Raw genomic sequence first — 21,848 nt, forward strand, 5'->3', positions numbered from 1 at the left:
AGCCCACTTCCTGGATTAGCTTCTATTAATTCAGCTGTTACTCTGCTTTGAGGTACTAAATTAACTCTGAGCTCTTGTGTGCAAAAGAAGGAAGTAGGCAGGCTCCCCTGTGGTGTGACAGTGGGAAAGAACTGAAAAGACATGAATGTGCAAGTTCTGCTGTTTGTGAAGACAGACTCTTTTTCTTCGTGTTATGGATTAAGTATTTAAGATGGTAAGTTGGCAGGTACACATTATCTTCAATGATATGGAACTGTACAGCTTGTACCATCTGGCCTTGAGACTGTCAGCACTGAAAAATCTCATTGTGACAGAGCTGCAATAGTCAGAAAACACATTTCCTTTTCCCCAGCTGACTCTCAGTAGTCTGATCTTTGCTAAATGTCAAGTGTGGGGTTTAATTCTGAGTTTCCTGGCTCTCATGTACCTTCTATTTTAACCAGCTTCAGACACGACTGCTGGTGGAGTTTTATCACGTGCTAACAACAAGAGGATGATAAAGGGGAGCGTAGTACACACTTAGAGACTTGCCCTAAATACTACAGGCAAACTTTATCTTCTTGCTGATAACAGTTCATAAGGAATAAAGATTACAATGTGTAGACTATGACGGTGGCGGTGCCAGCACTGCAGGAGCTCCTCATTTCTGGTGAGGGAGAGGAGGGAAATGAACTTCAAAGATTTGGCTGCCCACCCAGTATGACAAATAGAAACTGGTAAGCTGTGTAGGTTTGTTAATGAGTACTACAGCTTCCTTGGCAGTTCTGTTTGCTGGAGCTCCTTGCTTTTCCAGGAGCCAGTGGTGTTCCCCACTGCCAGAGCTTTTCTAGTGGCAGAGACCTGGCATGATCCATTGGGGTGAAATCACAGAGATGGCTGTTTTCTGCATGCTGTAATATTGCATGTGCTCCCAGAACTACATAAAGCAGACCTGCTGATGTTTTGAATTCCTCAGCTCAGCTCCAGCTCTAATCCCAGCAAGGAAATGAAGGGCTGGGGTGCTGCCTTCCAGGTCACAGAATGCCCCCACAGAGGGAGGGGTAGTTCCTGGGGACAGATACAACTGGCAAGAGGTAGCCTAGCACTAGAGCAGGGCCCAGGGTCAGCTACAGCCCAGGGTGTAGCCAGGTATGCATCTCCACTTGGGCAGTGACCCGAAATGCCCAGGCCTGGATCGAGAGGCACTGTAAGGGCAGGCAGAGTCACTGCTGTGCCTGAAACACAGATCCAAAGGCTCTCCCTCTGGAGACCTTTCCCAGCTCAAGCCTGCAAGAAAAACAAAGCCCTCTTGGCAGCCCCGGAACTTCAAACTGATTTCCCCTCCTTTTAGGGACTTCCTCCTGAACACATCAGTTTGCTCTCAGTAACTCTGAAGTCCAAAGGCTCTTGGAAAAAACTCCCAGTCCCTTCCCAGTCTCTGTCACAGCAGGCGTGCCAAGAGCCCAGGCAGCTCTCCCCGGGCAGCACTCGTTCCCGGCAGGTGGGCCGGCAGCTTTCCTCCCGCCTGCCTGCCCGGACGGCGGCAGGGCGGGTCCCTGACCTCCGTCCCGGGATGTCTGGCTGCGCCCTGCGCTGTGTGCTCTGTGCTGGAGGAGGATCCAGCGCTTGTCCGCGATGCTCCCTGCAGCCCTGCTAGAGACTCAGGATATCTGTGTCGGTGCCCCGTAAATGTCCTTGTCACCAACCACGCCTGCTGTGGCTGTGGCAGTGGCAGGACACACCGACCGTGCCAGGCGCCGAAGCCATGGGATGCCCCAAACTGAGCGTGGTTTGTGTCCCGCTGCCCAGCGGTGTTTGCGAAGCTTCCGCTCCGCCTCCTGCTGAAACTCCCTGCGGGAGCACATGGAGTCCTCGGTGCACATCTCCTCCATGAGCTCCGCAGGCCCTCGGAGGAAGGCTGGCAGCTTGTGTTCCGCGCGGGAATTGTGCTGGTTTTTTCTCAGCCCAGTCTGTGATATCTGCACCCTGCAGCGCCGCTCTCATCGCTGCTCAGGGCCCGGCCAGGCTGCGCCTCTGCAGGGCGGCGGTGCCCAGCGACCAAGCGCTGAGCATCCGGTGTGCCAGGCACGGGACAGCGCCACTGCCTGAGCCCGCCAAAAGCCCTCCCCTCTGAATGCAGAGAGATAAACCCGAGCTGAACGCCTTGCGAGGAAAACCCGGCTGGGAACATTTTGAAATCCACCCGCCCCCTTCCCACCCGCAGCCCCGTGGGGGCGGGCCGGGCCTGCGCAGCCGCTCTCGGCGCCGCACGAGGGGCCGCTGCCGCCGCCGCTGCCCGGCTTCCTTTTAGCGCTGGCCCTCCTAGTCCAGTAACGCTGAGCTCGGGGTTCTCCGGTCACACGTGCCCCCAGCCGTGAGGCTTCTGCCCGCTTCCCCTCGCCCTTCGGCGGCCTCGGGGCGGCAGGGCCCTCGCTGGCCCGGCAGCAGCGTGTGGAGGGCCCGAGGCGCGGCTGTGCGAGTGCGGCCCGGCCCGGGGCAGTCCTGCCGCACTTTTGGCTTTCCCCCTGTTTCCACTCCCTCCTCCCCCGAGCTGTGGCTGCCTTTGGGCTGCTGCGGTGGCATTTTCCTTCAGGAGGTGGCGCAGCAGCCGTGGCCGGGCCGCGGGGCGCTCGGGCTTTGGCCCACGCCATTCTTCGGGCTCGCACCATGCCCCGTGTCACTCCTGATGCGCTTCACTGCCAGGGGAGGGGGTTTTGAAATAACTCCTGAATATTGCCTGAAGGAAAAGGGAAAGGAACGAGGCCGGGAGGAAGAGAAACCCCTCACCTGCTGAGCAGGGCAGCTGGTAAGGCCGGTGCTTCACATCGTGCTGTACCCATCACATTGTGCAGCAATGCTGCCAGCCGGGCAAGCCTGTGCAGGACGGGCTTTTGGGACATTCCTGGTATCTGTGCGGTGCCATTGGTGAGGGTGGCCCAGAAAAACATCCAGTTCCTGCCTGAAGCTATGCCTGTCCTGGTTGCTCACTGAAAATAACCCAGGTAATGGCAAAGGAAACAGGATTTGCGTTTTGTGACGCTGTGTTGGGTGGGTTTTGTGGCCCTCTTAAAACACATTTCCTGGTTGAGGTTTGACAAAACAGGCTGCTGACTTCAAGACACCCCTAGATAAACCTGTTGGGGAAATACCTGCTCTCCACAGGAGGCAGGGAACGTTGCCAGCTATTCCTTGCTTGTCTGCTTCATGGGTTTTGAACAAACAGCCCATCTGGCAGCTTCTTGTAAAGTAAATCTTGTCTTTACTTCTAGGATGTGCCAGCCCCTTTCCTGGAGGTTTCCATGGCTGTCGAGATGTTCAAGGGCATAACTAGATGTACTCTTTCTGATTCCTAGAAGAAACTTTTCCTCTGAACCAGACCCAAGAAACAGTGGCATATGTGATGACTGGCTGTTGACATTGGCTAGCATGTGCACTTTGAAAGGTCACTCTGTCCATCTGCCAGATCAGCTGGCCCAAAGCATCTGACTGACCTGTTTGTTTTGTTCCAGCAGTCTGGGGCTGACAGACCATGAAGGAAGAATAAGGGAATCCTGAAGCAGCAAAAGACTGTTTGCTCCTGGACTTTGTCCAGAGGGACTGTTTGCACATCAGTGCTCTCTCTTACCAGGTATGGCACAGAGGAAATAGTGAATCTCCTTCATTTGTCTGAAGGCCCAGAGCTGAGGGAAGCAACAACACCATGAGTTGCAGTCTCACCATCAGCTTTGGGGGTAGGACTGCCTTGTACCTGCCTTAGAAGGACTAGAGGGAGCTAATCCAAAGGAAAACTATTATTTTTTTAATACTGCTTTGTTCTGTCTAAGCCTGATCAAAGCATGGTTGCACATGTTGTTATTAGTCCAGGCAGCTGGCAGAGACATGCAGGGCTGCAGCAGCTGCCATCAGTGACAGCCTTCAGCTGCTGTGGTGTCACACCAGCAGCTCCTATTGCTGTAATCTGCCATTTGCCATTTTGTCCCTTGGAGGGATAGAATTCATTGGGCTTGTGGTGTGTGTTTTTGGGGGTTTTCCAGACCAGTGAAGGGTATAGGTAGTTTAGTTCTTTAAAATACCATTCTACTTTAAAGTAGCACACATCATAAACAGAATATTTGAGGAAAGTTTTTCCTTCTCTATATTCCTTATGCACAAATCATTTATATTTTGGTGCATGAAGAGCAGTAGAGGAGAAGTTTCCTTCTGATGGGGGAAAATGGTTGTGTATTTGTTTGTGTGTTTGTTTTGTTTTTAACCTTCCACTGCCTTTTTCCTGGAATCTTTCTGTGGGTGCACAGACCTTTTCCCTCCAAGGCAAAGCAGCTGCTCTTCTCTGGTATCACAGCCATCATCTCCCCTCTCTTCATCAGTGAGCTAGCCAGCATTTTGCAAAGGTCAGAGGTGTATCTTGGATAAAAGTTTACTCAGCACAGAAGCACCTAAGGAATTCTGTCATTTTTTAAAAAATCTGCCTGGAGGTATTTATTTTTCAGTACCAATGCATTCTGGGGATTTCCTTGCCCACTGTGGCTGTCACATTCCTTACTGATGATACCCCCAAAACAAGAATTTGCCTTAATTTTAAAGAAAAGAAGATAAATGTAAGCCTGTAGGGCCACAGGCCATTGCCTGACCACCAGATCTGGATCCTCTGTCTTGTCACTCTTACCCCACCAAGTTTTCCTCACTTCACTGCTCTTCTGCCCCAGACACTCATGTGGCTGGAACACTTTAGATCCATCCTCTCCAAAGGAGTTGCCCATCCACTGTAACCCTTGGTGTGGAGCTGGGTGGCACCTGCCCTGTCTTACTGTGTGTTCTTCCCTCTGTGCTGGTGGACTGGTTGAGGAAGCTTCATAAAAAGGTGTTGGGCTGAGGGGATGCTTCAACCAAAGCTTTCCAAAGTGCTGAGCACTGATTATATAACACAACTGCTCTGGTGTCTCCACACCAGGAAATCTTTGCCATCCCTGTGAGACTGAGGCTGCCAAGTTTTAAGATGCTTTTTCTTTCTGCTACTGAACATAAGCCAGGAGGGGTTGGTTTAACCTGAGACTTGTGGCAGCATCAGTGGAAAGGGACCCTGTAGAAAGTGTTTGCTTTTAAATGGCCCACAGAGGATACTCTTGAGGGGAATATGCTCCATGGCTTCCTAGTTTTGGGGCCTGAGGCTGTACTTCTGGGAAGCCTCTAGGAAAGCCAGATTTATTGTTGTCTCCTAGTTATCCTACTTAAGGCTGAGAGCTGTTATCTATGGGGCTTGCTGTTCTTTCTTTACATCTTTAAATTTCTTTTTATTTTCTTAATTGAAGTATGATTAGGCTAGAGCAGCTCCTGTCATCTCATAAAGCAGTACAAAATTGCCAAATTATTTGTGCTGACTTCGGCTTAGGTTTTCATGCCGTAAAAACACAGCTGAGTCTCATTTCTTTCTGCAGTGGGACCATGGAAGAAGAGGAGACGTCACCGAGTCACACCTCAGAGAGCAGCATGTTGGACCTCCCCTCTGTCTGTGACCTGGCAGAGCACTTTGTGCCTCCACACAGCTCTGAGAACAGCCAGGAGCTTTATCCTTCTGGGGATGTTTTTCCCTCTCCACCCACAGGTAACAGCTTCTGCCTCTCCACATGCTCTTTCTTTAGCCAGTGCCTCAGCTGTGTGGGCAGTGTGCTGCTTGACTGAGTCACTGCAGTCTCATACTGGTGCACCTGCCTGTCATAAACCACAATTTTAGCAGAGCTCCAGCTGGACACAAACAGTGGGAACTGTGGGTTGGTGGGACACAGGAGAGGAGCTCAGAGGATGCTGTCAGCTGCTAATGTGCTGCAATATTCTTCATGTTTAATGTGTTCTCAGGAGGACAGCTAATATGTCCTCCAGACGTCAGGAGTAAACACTGTCACAAATTACCACAGTCAGTAGGAAGAGTTTTTAAACTTTTCCCTGTGTTTTTCATGTGCTCACCACGTGCTTAGGATGTGGCCTCATCACTCCATTACTTTAATAATAATCATAACTGAGTCTTTGCTTGTGCTAATGACAGTAGTGTGGTGAGGACTGCTTCAGTTCTACTCCTCACCTGAAAAAGGACTGGCTTCTGCAGAAGTAGCATTTTAGGTCAGCCACTACTCCAGATTCTTAGAAGTAATGGTATAAATTGTTTATCTGAGAAGATAAGGGACAGCTGGCAAGAAAAGTGAGATCAAAATGTGGCACTTCTTGCCATGCATGCATGCTGGCTGGAATGAAGGTTCTAGTGATTATGTTTAATATTGGGGGGAAAATAAGTTCTGCTCAACAAATGATGTGTGGAGAGGATTTGTCAAGACACCTGAGTGGGTAAAATGTCACTGACAACATTTCTTGTTGCTTTTGAATCTTTAAGGAGTGTAAAAGTAGGATTTGGCTCCTCTTCTTACTCTACAGTGGTTTTCTGTGGCCTGTTTCCAAGAAATGAGCTTGAAATTCAACAGGGGAGTTTCTTGCAGTGGGAATGGCCCATGTGCCAGGCAGTGAGCTGTGGGATCTACCAACTGGCCTCTCTCAGCTGATGCTGACTGGCTGTCTGTGCAGTTGCCTTCAGCTCTAGGTGTGAGACATCCAGATCTGTAATGGAATCTGCCAACAGCAGAGACCAAGCCTTGCTTTGGTTTTTCACACAGACCAGGAGGTCACATGTCTTATCTTAGTAATGATGGGAATCTTCTGCTGTTAACCTCTGCTTTAAACCACAGCACATATCACATTCTGTGATCCTTGTTGCACTGGAGCAATAGCATGTCTGTTTTGAGGTTTTTCTTTGTTTTTGTGTCTAAGAGTAGTGACCAGCACTGCAAGAATGTCCTGAGCCAGCCTTTTCCACTGCCATGGGACAGGAGCATGGAGAAGCTGCTCTGGTAGTGAGACAGGCTGGAAGGCATTTGTCTACTCAGGTTTCACAAGGCCTGTGTGGAAGGTATGAGGCAATCCTGGGGGCTGTGAGGCAGTTTCCTGGGATGTGTTGCTCAAACACCATTCAGTGTGGCTCAGGGCAGCTGGCCCTGATCGCTGTGTGGGATGGGACTCATGGAATAACTGCCTGACCACTTGGCAGCCCCAGGAATGTCTGAGGCTCGGTGGGAGCAGCACATGTGGAAATGACAGTGCTGGGGAAGTGTTTGTGGGGCTGTGGGGAGCAGGCAGCTGAGGCTCAGCACCAGGGTATGCTGAGGCCACATCCTGCCTCCTGGCTGTCCCCAACACCCCCTGTGCCATGTGGATTCCAGGTGTGCTGAGGAGAGCAGATGAGGCCCATGAACCCTCCCCTTCATTGCTTGTTGTAGAGACTGCTCACAACTGAAACCCCTTAGCAATAACTGTGGGATGCCTCTGTGCTCCTGGAGTGAAATCATCCAAGTGTCACAGGATAACCATTCATGCTCTGAATATCTTGGTTCTTTTCTCCTCACAAAACATCAAACCAATACACATATCCACTTAAACTCTCTCTGTTGATGCAACTTCAGCGTTCCAGCCCATTGAGTTTGGTCACTGTGGCAGAAGAGACAGGAAGATGGTTTTAGAAACAGTCTGTCCATGTCAGATATTCTTGGAAGAGCAAGTTCTGTCAAATGTATCCTGGGAAAGGGAGCTCCCATGTTTGTTTGTTTTGTCACAAGGCATTGAGAGCTGCTGCTGTGGCGTTGTGTAAGCGGGAAGAGTGGGAGTGGCTGTGGGTTGCACCCCCACAGGATGACCAAGGGATTGGGGCTTGGGCAGGATGGATGAGGATCTTCCCTGGTGATTCAAAAGCATTTCCAAAAGGCCCATAGGCCTCTGGAAATGTGGCAGCTTCCTTAGGAATGAAACAGACTGACAGGACAGGCTGTGTTTTCTGCCATCTGCCACATGAACTGGACTGAGACTGACTGAAGCACCACACCATCCGTGCCTCAGGAGGTGGAAATGGTCATCGGGTATTCCTACTGCCTGAGGCACCAGGAACAGGTTTTATTAGTCTAGAGACTGGTAAGGGCTCCATCCTCTCTAATAGCAGAAGGTAGGTACTCATTAGCCATGAATACAGGGCCTTCTGAAAGCAGGCATCCCCAGGCAAGAAAGCAGTAGTCCTGTAGGAACATTACTAAGTCTCTTAAATGGTTTATAAATAAGTGGTTTTATGATTGGTGTGCAAGTGAGGGTTCTGCTCTTGCAACAGGCATTCATACCTTTAGCTTATTGTCACAGTGAGTTCAAGTGTCTAAGTGATAATAGAAAATTAAATGGGATCAGTAAACACTTCAATATTCTTCAACTTTTTTTATCCCATACTGGAAGATAGTTTTTAAAAATGTAATTGTTTATCATTTTTTTAATCTGCATCACTCAGTTGCTCAATACACCAAGAAGACATTACCACTTCCTCTGGATTAAGAGAAGTTGCCAGCAGAAGTTCTTACTTGGCAGGCAGCACTCAAGTGTGTGTGTGGGAAAGCCTTAAATCAGGGCACTGAACCAGAGAGTACCAGGGACAGTGGAAAAATACTATTTACGTGGAAAAATTGCAACCTAAGGAAGTGCTAGAGAATAATCAACAGGTGTGCTCTACAAATTGGTAGAGCACAGCGTTCTGGGCTCTGCCCATGCTCTGTGGTCAGGCAGAACTGGATTTGCCAGTGCAGCCCTGGAGAAATTCTCCTCAATTTGGAAGCAGCATTTGAGAGTTCAGCTGTGGAATCATGCCTGGGAGACTGCCTGTCCGAGGCATAGGCAATGCTCAGTCCCATCTCCTTTCATGGCCCTTCCTGGGGCTTGTCATCTTGGGCAGATGGGCCTCCCTGTTTGTCCTGTAGCCTCTGCCTTTGTTGCTTTTTCTCTGTGATGAGAAGCTGTGTTCTCAAATGGGTGGGTGGACAGGGTCACCCAGTGGAAGAAAATGGTGTGTCACAGGAACAGAGAAAATAAAAGAAGGACAAGAGTTTCCTGTAGGCTTGAAGGGACCTGCAAATATCTAAAAGCTGACTGGCTTTTTTAAAAAGCAAAATTAATTAAAGAGGTGTTCAACCTTTAGTTGCCTCTCCAGAAGTGCTACTTTTGTTCCTGCCCTTTGTTTCAAGTTCGAGCCCAGGCTTACCTTTAGTTATTTTCCATGGGCTTCCCTGACCTCTGTGGTGCAAGGAGAGTCCCAGGCTGCTCCTGGCTGTGCTTACTATTCCTGGTTGATCCTTAGTGCTGGTACATAGTGGGAAATCAGCTCAGGGAACTGGCCCAGCTTTCTGGGCAGCCATGTGAGTGTTTGTGTGGATGAAGTGGGGACAGCTCCTCTTCCTGGCAGCAGCACAGCTACAGCCAAGATCCAGTGCTCTGCAACGTGTCCTGGTTTTCACAGGGGTTCCCAGTGAATTTTCATGCCCAGCTTTGTGGTGAGTTGCTGTGTCTTTTATTAGCAACTGAGGAGTGGTGCTGATGTTGGTGCATGTGTTCTGACTTGTCCCTAAATGCTCTCTACCTTAAATACTCTCTGCCATGTCCTCTGGCCCGTCAGGTGTTACTTAATCTGTTTTGCAGAAGTGGGTTTGTGTTTACTGAAGAAGTCCAGCATGGCTTCTGCTTTTCCTGCCTGGGAATTGTTCACAAGTGTTGATGTAGAGGCTGAAAATGAAAGGAGTGTATTTGGTCACATCAGTAGCTCTTTTAGGGCTGGCTCTTGGTGGTGCTGGGAGGTTCAGTTCAGCCCAGAACTCATTGCTTGGTGTAGAAGTTACAGCTTGGCTGTCTGAGCTGCCACTGCTGCCTAAAGTTGCCAAATTTCCAAAATTAATTTTTTGTTTGGCTAAACACTTTTATATATAGTGTCTTCAAGAGGTTTGTGTAACTTCATAAATCCAAAAGGTGTGTGATGTTTTAAATTGCTTTCAGACTGAGCCAAAGCTGAGCTAGAAGGGGCTCATAAGTGAGCTTCAGGTCAGATACAGAAACGTCTGATAGTCTCCTTTGCCTAAAAAATATTGATCACACTGAGAATGTTTTAGGTTTTGGTTTGCTTAGAAGGTGAAGGGAGGGGTGCTGTTCACAGGTGCTTGGTGATGGGAAGTTTTCATTGACTGCAGAAGTTAACATGCAAACCCACTTCAGTTTGAGCTGTGGTCTCAAACAGAGCTAATTATTATTAACCGTAGAACAACAGAATTTATTTTCTTTTAAACCAGTGTGTTGAAGTTAGTTAAGCACAGTGCTTGCCTTGGCCGTGGTGAGGAACATAGTCCCTGTTTCTGGGGACTGGTGGATTTACCGGTTTTGGTTTGTTTTCTGCTGCCCTCTAGTGCTCCATGTTACCCATTTCTGATTTCACCAGCCTGGCAGGCTTACAACTTTCGAGGGTTTTTTAAGTGATGGTTTTTAATCAAGTGCACTCTCAAGTATGAGCAATATACTAGATTTTTCTTAGACTCGAGTCTTACCAAGAGGAAAAAAAAAAGCAAAATATTTCAACACTTTTAATTTTGTATGGATGATGTGGGGCAGTGGACTTGAAGTTGTGCAGCTCCACTGAAATTATGGACAGACAGGCTCTTCAGTAGGTGACTCCATGGCTCTGGTGAGTTTGGCATCACCAACCCTCCAAGCATCTCTTTGTGACCCACTTGTGTTGAGCACTGGAATGAAAAGGCAAGGTGGAATTTATGCCAGCTGACATAAAAGGAGTACAGGGAAACTGCACAGCACACAAAAGAAAGCACTGGGAACCACTGGGTCATTGTAGGTCTTAGATCTTGTGTAAATTAATTTGTCAGGGATGTGTTACATAAAGCATCCAGCCAAAAGTGAATCCTAGAACAGAAAAAGGCAGAGTTTTATTCTACACAGTCTGAGGAAGAAAACTGGTCCTTTTTGAGGAGAATTAGAGCACTATGCATACATTAGGGAAAAAACTGAGACGTGTGCCTTGCCTTTCAGACTTTAATGCTTCAGAGTACCTCTGTGTTCTATGAAAGTGAACAGCTTGTATTAGACCATTAATAATTAGAAATCAACTACAGAGAAGATGCTTCAGTAACAGAGACAGGAAGTTGTACTCCTGCACTGAAGTTGTCTGCTTGGATTCTGTGTTTCTCTGCATGAAGGGGAGCTTGGGAGTTTGTCTCTTGGGAAGGAGAATTTATTTTGCTTCTTATTACCCTGCTCTGAGTGTGATTGGTAATAATTAATCTAATTTCCCCAAGCTGAATCTGCCACGATGGTATTCAGTGAGGGATCTCTCCCTGTCCTTATTTCAGCTCATGAACCTTTTGCTGTATTTCTTCACCTCTGTGGAGGAGAGTGTGGCTTTGGGGGCATCCAGCCAGGATCACACCATCAGTGACAGACAGTGGGACCTGTCTGCCCTCTGCTGGGACTGGGAGCTTTTAATATCACCTTGCTCTGCCAAGCTGTCAGAGTCCCAGTGGGGCATTTCTTCCTTACCTTTATATAAATTGTCATTTCAGCCTGGACTTTTAGTTCTCTCATCACAGCTGTCAGTGTTTGTCCTTTGCTGTGACCTAATCCAATTCAGACTGCAGTAATGTCATTATGGTAATTGTTCCTAAGGTAGCTGTGAGGCAGCTTTGTACATGTTTGTGCAAATGTTGTTTTATCTTACCAGGCCAGTGCTGTTTTATCTTACCTGTGAGCGTTAATCATTTAAATGAAAAGGAATTAAATCCTGTAAATAAATGTCAAGAATTTGTGCAATGGGCAAGAATGGACAAGAGTTTGTTAAATTCTTTATTAATCAGTTTTCGTCCTCTGAAGTGCAGATTTGGAGTCCTTTGAGATGGAAAATTATAATTGGGAACACAAGCTGTTTAAATAAGGGTTTTACAGGAGAATAATAAAAAATTCAGCCATCATTTGCAACCACTACAATGCCATTAAATATTATGGGAACGGTGAACAATTTCCAAGCTAGTAAAAGAAGACCTCAGGAGTTCTTCCTGACCAAGCCAGACTGGTATCAGGCTGGGATGGGGGTGTCTTTGGGAAGCCAGATGTCACTGGCTCTGTGAGGCTGCAAAATATAGTGCAGATGTGTCTGAAAAGCTGCTCCTTGCTTGGGTTCCTTCTGTATGGGTGCTTCCCTTGCCTTCCCCATTCTGCAAATACTTGCTTATCACATATGTAGTGCAAAGTTTCTCCTGTGCCTGAAGCTGCTTTTGCAGCCCTGCTCAGGCTTTTCAAAGCAAGGATCTCTGTTCTTGCCCTGGAAGTCAGCAGTGGAGGGGGGTCTGTCCTGGAGCAGCTGGATGCTGGATGTTGGCACTCAGCTGAGGCTGCTGGAGGCAGCAGAGTGGTTACTGAATCCTCACCCTGTAAAACAAGGATTCACTCAGGATGGCTGTCTCCACCACACTGAGCTCCTATCTGAGACACATTTTCCTGTAAATTGTCTCCAGTTGGGCCCCAGTATTTCCAAGGACAGACAGACTGTGTTAACAGGGCTGTGTGGCCAGCATGGGAGCCATGGCACAGGACAGCATTTCAGCAAATGGATAACATTCCTTGTCAGTCCCTCAGGAGCATGACTCCAGAGTGCACTAGTGGCTGTGGTTGCAGTTTCACACACTGGGTTTGCTGCTCTTCCATTTTTCTGTGCATGGCTGCAGGGGATCCACTGAGTGCTGTAAGCCAGGGGGTCTGGCTTATTGCAGGCAGGCAGATCAGAGATTCTTATTTCCATGGCACATTTATTTTAGTGCAAAGCTGTAGAGGAAATTCTTCAAGTTCCATTCTTTTCTGAAACAGATAAATGCCTTGTTTAGACTCATCTGTGCAATCTTGCTCAGGGACTGCTTTTACCACCTGCTTCTGCTCAGGTGCTGGCCTTGAGCCATTTCCTTGTCACAATCAGATTTGGAAGCCCAGAGATGCTCATCTGCTTCACTGCCAGCTCAGCTCCCTTTAGCATCATTGTGGCTCTGTGCAGAGGTGCTGAAATGCCAATAGAAAAGATATGGGTTGAGTGAAAGTGCAGGATTCAGCAAAGGGAAGGAGGAAATTAGAGTGTCAGGTTGAGGGAGAGATCAGAAATCCTGTGCAGAAGGGGTTGTGCTGTTTAATCACTAAGTTTTGGTTAACTCTGTCACTATTTTGAAGCTCAGGAACAATCCCTGATGTGACTGTGGGGCTGGAAGGGTATGGGAGGATGGATAGCAATGACATCTCCATTGATGCACAGAATATTCTGCATGTGTGTGTGAGCTCATTACCCATCACCTTGGGTTACCATGTTAGCTTCAATGCAGTTCCTCTTTCTCAGGCAAGTGATGATCTTATATGCTGAATTCCAAGATAACCTTTCATAGATGCTTCTTACCATTGAGAAGTGACTATTGTTAAGTGTATTTGTGTTGTGTTGGGTCCAGGTGTCCATAAAGCATTTCAGCAAGCAGTGTGCAGAGTGCTGGGAGAATGTCCCTTGCTTTCCTGCTGTAGTGGAGAATTTGTGTGCACTTGTGTCTAAAGAAGGGTAATATGAACCAGATTTCAGTGTATCTATGAACAGTCAGTGCTCAGTGTTTGAAATGTTGGAAGGCAGAGAAGTTCACTTTACTACTGTGGAGAAAAAGGGTTGGTTTCTTTTAAAAAACCCCAAAAAACTAAAACAAATACCTTTAGGATGTGTTTTTAGCTTTAAAACCATGCAAGAAGTTTTCACTACAAGATTGACAGACATGAGAGTTACACAAGGGACAAAGACCAGAGAGGAGAATGAGAGGGAACTCATGGGAATGAGAATTGGTGTTCACAGAGGGAACACAAAGGGGTTGGACTGTGGCTCCTGCAGACCCTCCTGTAGAGTGTCCAGTTAGACTTGTTCTGTTTTTCTTTCTGCTTTTAGAGAAAGAAGCATCTTTTGTAGGAAACAATTTCAGTGAAACTCCCAATTTTTCCTAACAGCTGGAGAAGAGAAGCTACAAAGCAAATCCCAAGGCCTGTGAGCCAGGGTAGTCATTTTTCTAACAAAGTGCTTCAATAATGCACTAATACAGTTGTGAAACATTCTCATGTGTGCATGAGTTGTTCTGTTTCCTTTGGAGGGCAAGAACTTCTGTACAGCTGAAACACCTCCACAGAATGCTTTCTTTTTTCCCAGGGAGAAAGGAAAGTACATGCCATGAATTCTTAGTAATTCAAATCACTGTGGAAAGCTGCAAAGGGCTGTAGCTGTTCCTATTACCTGGACATGTGTTCATGGCATCTTTTTATCAATGTTAAATTTTGTGGGGGGCTCCCAAGATGTTGGCTCCTTTCCTGTATAATAGAGTTGCTCTTTGCAGCTTGGTATTATGGTTTTATTGTAGTGCAGGTGATGCAAGGATGACCCAGGATCATTGGGTGTCAGTGCTGAGCAGCCAGCAAGTGGCAAAAGATGGAATGCCTGTGCCAACATCGTTGTGTAAAACCAGCACTGCCCTTCCCTGCTGTCTGCAGAACCTGCCTTGGTGTCTCAGCTCTGACACTTAGCTGTGAGTGCTAAAGATCTGTGAAAGTGCCTTAAAAATGGCAATTTAAATAATGGGGGATGGGCTGGGGCAGAAGAAAAGGGCAAATTGGCTTGGAATGCCATGTTGAGGCCAGCCTGTGCCAGCCCTCTGGGATATTCTTTGGTACACAGTGCTGTGGGGTCCCCCATTAGCATCAGTACCTGGGGAACAGAAGAACAGTGTCATTGCCTGAAATGCAGCTGTGCTGGGGCAGAGAGCCCAGGTAAAAGGGGTACAGAGTTTCCAGCAAACTCTGAGCTTCACACCTTTGTTCACATGCTCTGGGACATCTCACCTGCAGGCCAGCTGTGAGTGGTGTTTGTGGTTTAGAGGGCACTGTGATGTTCTGCTTATACACAATGCATAAATAAGAAATGTCACTCCTCAAGTCTCTTTAAAACCTCTTGTTTTCTTAACTCTATTAGTAAGATTTCTACTTTTTTGTTTTCCTGGTCTGATTCTAAACACAGGGGTTTTGTCTCCTAATTTATCAGATTTACCTGTCCTGATACACAAAATGCCTTGGTGGACCCTCATTTTGGGCACCAGTGGTCAAATATGCATGGTCTGACTTTTTCATTTTCACTGGCAAGCTTTCCTTACATTTAGCTCTCAGTTATTCAGATGTTTTTTCACACAGATGTACCCTGTGACTGTGTGGTAGAAGAATCAGCTGGAGTTTATTGCACTCAAAATGCCTTGTACTGGCAGTGGTTAAAATGCAGCAACAGAAAACAAGATACATCTGCCCTGATTGCTGTGGTCCCTTATTGCCTCTGAATTTATTCCCTGAATTTGAAGCTTCTGTAGGAGCTGCTGTGAACTGGCAACAGAAAAAACACATTTCAGGGAATCCTCTGTGCCTAGTGGCAGGGAAGAGAACAGAAAAGTTATACTGCTGTTGTTTAAATGAGAAGCTGTGCTCCCAGGATGCTGCTTAGTGTAGAGGCCAGGCTTGCTGCTGTGAAAGGATGCAAATTGCTCCTACCCAGTTTTGCCATGGCAGGTTTGAGTGAGCTGAGCAGGGGGCTGTGGGCAGGATGCCTCTGTTCCATGTGCTCAGGGTGGATGCAGTGCCTGCAGTGCTGCAGTGATGCTCCATAGCTGGGTTGAGGATGAAGGACTGAGCAGTGCTGCCTGCCATTTCCCTCTTGTGGCTGCAGGGCCTTTCTGTCTGCAGTGACGTGGTTTGGATTAATGCCAGGATTGTGAGGGTCACTGTAGGTCCATTTTCCCTGGATTTGTGTGCAGTTATTTGGTCCCTGCATTTACATTCACATGCTGCTCTCAATGTTTCCTGGCTTCCCCTCTGTAACATCTGGCTTGTGCCACACTACATGGATTGAGCCCAGCTGAAGTGTTCCTAAAGCCTCACAGTCAGACTCCTATCACCACTTACCTGTGGGGCATCTGGCACTGAATTTAAATTAGATCTCTGTCTTAATTCAGGCCTCATTTTTCTTCTCTTTCTCTGGTTTACTTCACTGAGCTCACTGGTGTGCAACTGATGAGGCTGCAGCATAAAAAATAGTGAGTCATAGCCCCTTAGCAGCAGACTGCAAGCATAAAATACAGCACACATCATCATCCACAATATTTTTTGAAACAAAACAACAACACAGCCCAGTGATTCAGCATCAGTGTGGGTTGCAGTCCACGAAGGTTTGTCCTGGAGCCCTCCTGCGTCTGATTTCTTCCTTCATTTCACGAGTTTAACAACCCCTACCCCACTGCCCTCCCTTCTTAGATTCCATAGGAGCTGGGCCTCATGTGCATGGACATCTCTGTGCCTGTGAAATCTCCTCCCAGACAGATGGAATGCTGTCAGTCTGAGCAGTGCTGCTGTCTTTCCAGCAAGCCTCCATGCTAAGGGTTTCTCTGTGAAGGGTGGCAGGCAGCTGGTTATTTATTGCTGCAATAAGCACTGGCAAGCAAATGACAATATTTTGTGCTGTGTGCTGCTTGCTGTTCCTTTCAGCCTGCCCAGGGATTTCTGTTTGTGCTCACTCTGGGTACAGGTGGAAGCAAGGGAGGGCTTGAGTTTTACAAGTACACTGTGTTTTATAAATGTAGCACTGCCTGTGTCAGAGAGGTTATCTTACTCCAAAAGTTATTTGGGTTTGTGAAGAAGGTAAACCCTTTGCATTCCTGCCTTCCATAAGTGCCTACAGACTGTTTTATACAGCTCTGAGTAATGAAATTATGCATGTCAGTACTAAAGGAGTGCAGGCTGCAGTGTCTGACAGGAATAGTTTTGGGGTCTTGTGTGTGTGTTTTTTGTGGCTGTTGTTGTTGGGGTTTTTTTTAGTTAGTTTGTTTGTTAGGTGTTTTGGTTTCCTAATCTGCAAATAGGAAACAAAAACAACCAGAAAGACTAAGCCTGGGAAAACAGACAGGTATACTGTTATGCCTTCTAGATCACTGGAGGCTTTGGTACTCTCATAGTGGTCTGTTTGTATGTGTGTATTTCTGTCTCAATGATGCAAACATTTTCTTTTTTTCTATTTTTAAAATTAAATTTAAACCAGTAATGATCTCAGCAGGAATCTGAACGTTGGTTCTGCGTCTGTTGGACGAAAAGGAAAAGCAGTAGAATCAAAATCAGTCACTTCTTTCACAGCAGGTAATTAGATTTTAAAACAATGCAACAGGAAATCATTGAGGCAAAGAGTTTAGCTGTGAAATAAAGGTGACTTTGCACTGATGTTGGTAATAAGAGCAAGCTCACTCAGTAGTTCTTGCTGATACAAATGTTGCTGAGCTATTGAAAACATCTGATGGTGTTTCAAGGCTTGTGTTAATCTCTGTGTAATTTCAAGTGTCAGGTCACACCCACATATCCCCACCACGAGGTTGCCGCCTAGAACAGACCACAATGGAGGGGACATACCAGACTTGAAGCTGATCTAATCCTGCCTGGTACCTCCTTCCTTTCCCCTTTAGAAAAGACTATTCCTGTTCTGCAGGTGGAAAAGCTGAAAACAATGCTGTCATAGGTACAGCTCTTCCCTTCACTAGACTGTATCTCTTAAGAACTGTTAATTGAAAAGAAATCCTTGGACAAGATGCTCAGAATCAGGAGCAGAAGGGGATTGTTTGACTAGAGAAGCAGGTAAGGCAGAGTTGAAGGAGGGGAGAAATTTTTTGGGGGTCCACAGTGTAGGTTGTATTTGTGTATGTGTAAATTTTACAGTGATGTTTTACCTTATTAATTAATAACCCATAGATAGATAAATCAAAACTACAGTAATTTGTACAGACCTAAGGAATACTCATCCTTAATATGCTGACCCAAAGTCTAGCCCACGTCTTTCTGTACTATTCATAATACAAACTTATTTTGAATTCAATTATTTAGGCAGTTATTGTCTATTAAGATTGCAAAGAAATGCATCATCTCTACTTCTGGTCGTGGTGCAGCACAGGTGGGATCTGTTTCATGATGTCTTACCATTCAGTAGCAACTTCTTGAAAGGATGAACATTGTGCTGAAGAGCTGAATTGAAGGAGAATCTGATTTACAGAGCTACCATCTGCAATCCCAGCTGAATTTAACATTGTTCTACATTGCTGCTTCTCTAGATGTCTAATGAGGTTATTTCTAGGTTAATTTTTCTCCTGATGCAGTCTCAATTAAAATGTAAAGAAAGCAGCAGAAGTTGCAAAATAAAATAACTGGAGAAGATCCATTTTGTGCTGCACCAGTGCTTTGTGGTAGGGTGTTTGTTACAGCTGCTAATTATTATTTTGTATGAGGCACTTGCCTGATAGCATCTGTGTGTGTGTGAATCATCTGCAGAGCCTGTGACAGCATTCCAGAAGTGAACTCCAGTGGCTGAGACACTGAGTTTGTGCCAGTGAGTTTCATGCCTGTCTTGGATTGAATGGAAGGAAATATTAGGATTCTTAAGCCCAGAAATCTTGGAATATAAATGGAAATATGTTTGCATTGTTAAGAAATCACCTATTGCTATTAGCTTTCAACAACCTGCTGACAGTTAATGGAGACAGTGATTTATTTCTGATGTCACTCTAGCTGGGATTTTTTTTATTTTGAAGAATCATTCTTTTGCAGAAGATTAAAGCAAAAATGAGGTTGATAGTTGGGTGTGATATTCAGAATAAAAGCATCATGCTCCATAATTATCACCTGTGAACTGCAAACCTCCCAGGGGGAGTTAGACCATGTGGTGAGAGAGGGTGATGGTGTGTTCTTGGCAAATGAGATTCTTCATGCACAAAACAAAATGCTGGGTTTGCCTGTGCTGTTGCCACATGCTGCACAAAATAGTCAATCATGTAAATTCTTTAGGACTTCTCTTTTATTAACAGTGCCTGGCAATTAAATATTTGTAGATGGACTTTTGATTATGGATTAATTGACTGCTTTCTCTACAGCTGCTGAAGAGTTAGAATGAGGGGATATAAAACCTAGTGGTATCTCTCAGGCAATAATTTGTCTTTAAAAAGTGCCTGTGGCTGGTTTAAATACTTCAGTCTATCAACCTGCTTTGTTACATCTTGTGTTTATCAAAATCTTTCTCCCCCATCACTGTACAAAGGCACTGTGCTGTTTCTAGATGCCTCTGCCCAATTGTGTGTTGAAGTGTGGAAGCCTGTGCTTTCTGGGGTTATACTGATGGTTTCCCCTCTCTTGATCCTCCTGTCAAGTAAACAAACAAACCAGAAGCACTTCTTCATATGATTTCAGAAGGAAATCCTTCAGAGAGGATCTGCCAGGAGTCTCTTACCTATTGACTACAACCCCAGTTTGCCTTTCCAAAGTGGTGCAAAATGAGTGTGTAGGGATCAAGCTGAGCCAGATGCTCTTGCAGCAAAGCCATGGAAATAAACACATTATTTCAGGCTGTACTATTGGAACTAGAGCCAAATTTGGCCTCCTTAGAAATACTGCAATTCAATGTGCCACAAGATCCTGCTCATCTTAGTTCCTGTGGGATCTTGGAGCAGGTATTAAGGCAAGAGTGATCCCAAAACAGTGGGGTGGTCAAATTTGAGGGAAGACAGGAGGCTTTCTTTGGTTTAGCAGCCTCAGTGAAGGCATTTACTTGAACCTTCCAAGCTGTTTGAAGCCCTGCCAGGCAATAGCTGGGCCCTCCTTTCTCCTCACCACTCAAGCAGACCTCTGTAGCTTTTCTCAGCCAGTAAGTTATTGGCTGCTGCAGCAATCTGGTTGCCTCACTTGATTATTGCATGAGAAAACAATCAGGCTTCACTGCTGTTTTGGAAGCTGTTACATCTGGTAATGTGTCTGGGGTTTTCCATTTGCAAAACACTGTTGATTGCCAATTTGAAAACAGTTATTTCTGGGACCAGTGTGTTCCTGTGGATTTTACTTGTCTTCAGGACACCACAGTATCTCTGATTGCTCTGCTGCAGTGACAAATGAAGTGACAGAAGTGACTGTGCTGATTTAACTCTTGGTTTGTCTTTTTCTATAACACTTTGCCCAAAACCATCCTTGTCCTCCCTCTGTGAGTGTTTGTGTGAGCATCTCTGGTCTCATTAACATTCATGTGAGTATTCCCTAAAGCTCAGTGCAGTCTTTAAAACATGTCACTGTTCAAAATGTGCTCTGGTGCACGTTAAGTCCTGCTTAAAGGCAAAAAACTAAGCCAAAGGCAGTGCAGTAAATCACCTGGTACCCCTTAGCTATACCTTGGTACAAAGAGCTCTCTTGGGGAGAGCATGTGCATCCAAAGGAGCTGCAGTTTGTATGGCTTCATACCCTGGATAGCTCCTGAAATCCTACTGCTCAGGGCCCATCCACTTGATGTAGAGGACAAAGTTCATTCAGGGATTCATTAGAATAAACAAAACCTGAGGCATTTTTTCTGTCTCCACATGTTATGAATAAGAAGCTTGACTAGGCCAATATTCAAGCAGCAATCAATTTATTAATTAATATGGTAAAGTATGAGCAATACATGTTGGGTACAGTGGGGGAGGTTTTCCCTCCAACTGCACACCGATAGTTGAGGGTTGCAGGTATTTATAGGGGTACTCATCAGCTTTCTCAGCAGTTTCTATTCCCAATTTTTACGTCACAGTTCTATACACTATTGTGATTTACTTTTTCTCAGGATGTATCCCAAAAGGAGTATCCCCAGATGGAGGTGGTCCGGTTTCTGAAAGGAGAAAGACGAATCCCATCTGGCGAAGTCCAGCTCCCCAGATGTGTGTCCACCTTTCAATTGCAAAGACTATAAATCTCATAACAGTGATGTCCAGCTTCCCTTGGTCGAAACTATAAATCCTTGAGTTGATGTTCATCTTCCTTTCTCAAGCTGCTTTTCTCTGCTTCAATAAGGCATTAGATAAGCATTTTTCCTTTATATATATTCCAAAGCTATAGTTTCAATGATACAAGTAATATTCTAAAATTATACTTCAAAAGGTTATTATTGCAGAGCTTTTTATGGATTAAATGCAAGCAAAAAGCAACATCTTTAACACCTTAATTCCAATGCTCCTAAATCAACTAGGGTTAATTGCAAACAACAGATAGGTTCAAAGGCCTTTTTCCATGCTGTATTCTCCTCAGTTATTATTAGAATTCACAGCTCTCCCATTGTCGGGGTCCACACATTTTGCATTCACAAAGACACACATCGCCTGTTTGTACCTGACACAAAACACAGCTTTGCATCTCACACACAGAGCTCCAGACTCTAAATGCCCTGCAGATGAGGGGTGTGGGGATGGGTGCTTGGAAGAGTTGAAGCCTTGCTCTACTCAGCAGTGATCTAAGAAATTACATTGGGAAAGTTAATATGGAGATGTTGGCATCTCTTGCTGAACACTCTTTCAAGTCTGTGGGTTTAGAGTATTTCAGATTATTGTTACCTAGATGTTCTGCTCTTGGGTTAATATTGCAGAATGAAATAGCACATTAGCTGTAAGAGAATATTTTATTAAAATACTTCTTGGCTTGTTTCCTGAAACTTTTCAAATATCCTCCCTTTCATATGTGCTCAGTAATCTGTTAATCTTTTTTCATAATATTTTTACGAAACTGGGGAGTGTTTGTGGGTTTTTTTAAAGGAAATTAAATTCTGTTTTCAGCTAGGGGCTTTTCATTAGACTCAGTCTGCAGCATGTGTCTCTAGCATCAGTATCAGCCTGATGCTGGGCTATAATTGACTTTTGCATTCTCTCTGAGCATAGTTCACCTCAAAACCTAAGATCTGAGGGAAAAAGTAATTTGTGCAGATGCTCTTCATAAAACAAAGACAGATTAAATCTGGAGCTGTCACAGAATTGCTCTTACAGATGCATCTGCTGCAAAATAATTACCTCTCTTGAGCCCAGTAAGTTAATCAGTGGCTCTTGTTTGTGTCTGCAGTG

The 21,848-nt window shown here is 45.7% G+C and overlaps 1 protein-coding gene across 8 annotated transcripts in view; it reads left to right on the top strand.

Annotated features, from left to right (window-relative positions):
• The first annotated feature begins 2,214 nt into the window (after positions 1-2,214).
• Positions 2,215-21,848, top strand: part of SHLD1 (shieldin complex subunit 1) — a 40,972-nt gene continuing 21,338 nt past the window's right edge. For 3 of the 8 annotated variants that reach the window (XM_074536958.1, XM_074536960.1, XM_026794920.2), the window contains exons 1-3: positions 2,215-2,785; positions 3,489-3,607; positions 5,415-5,581. In XM_074536958.1, the coding sequence (XP_074393059.1) occupies positions 5,422-5,581 (160 nt within the window). In that variant the 5' untranslated portion in view covers positions 2,215-2,785; positions 3,489-3,607; positions 5,415-5,421. Of the gene's footprint in view, positions 2,982-3,248; positions 3,608-5,414; positions 5,582-21,848 lie in introns of all 8 variants that reach the window. The other 5 variants (XM_026794922.2, XM_026794925.2, XM_026794924.2 and 2 more) reach the window with 5 other exon arrangements.

Source organism: Zonotrichia albicollis, chromosome 3, assembly GCF_047830755.1.
Source record: "Zonotrichia albicollis isolate bZonAlb1 chromosome 3, bZonAlb1.hap1, whole genome shotgun sequence".
Classification (NCBI taxonomy): Eukaryota; Metazoa; Chordata; class Aves; order Passeriformes; family Passerellidae; genus Zonotrichia; species Zonotrichia albicollis.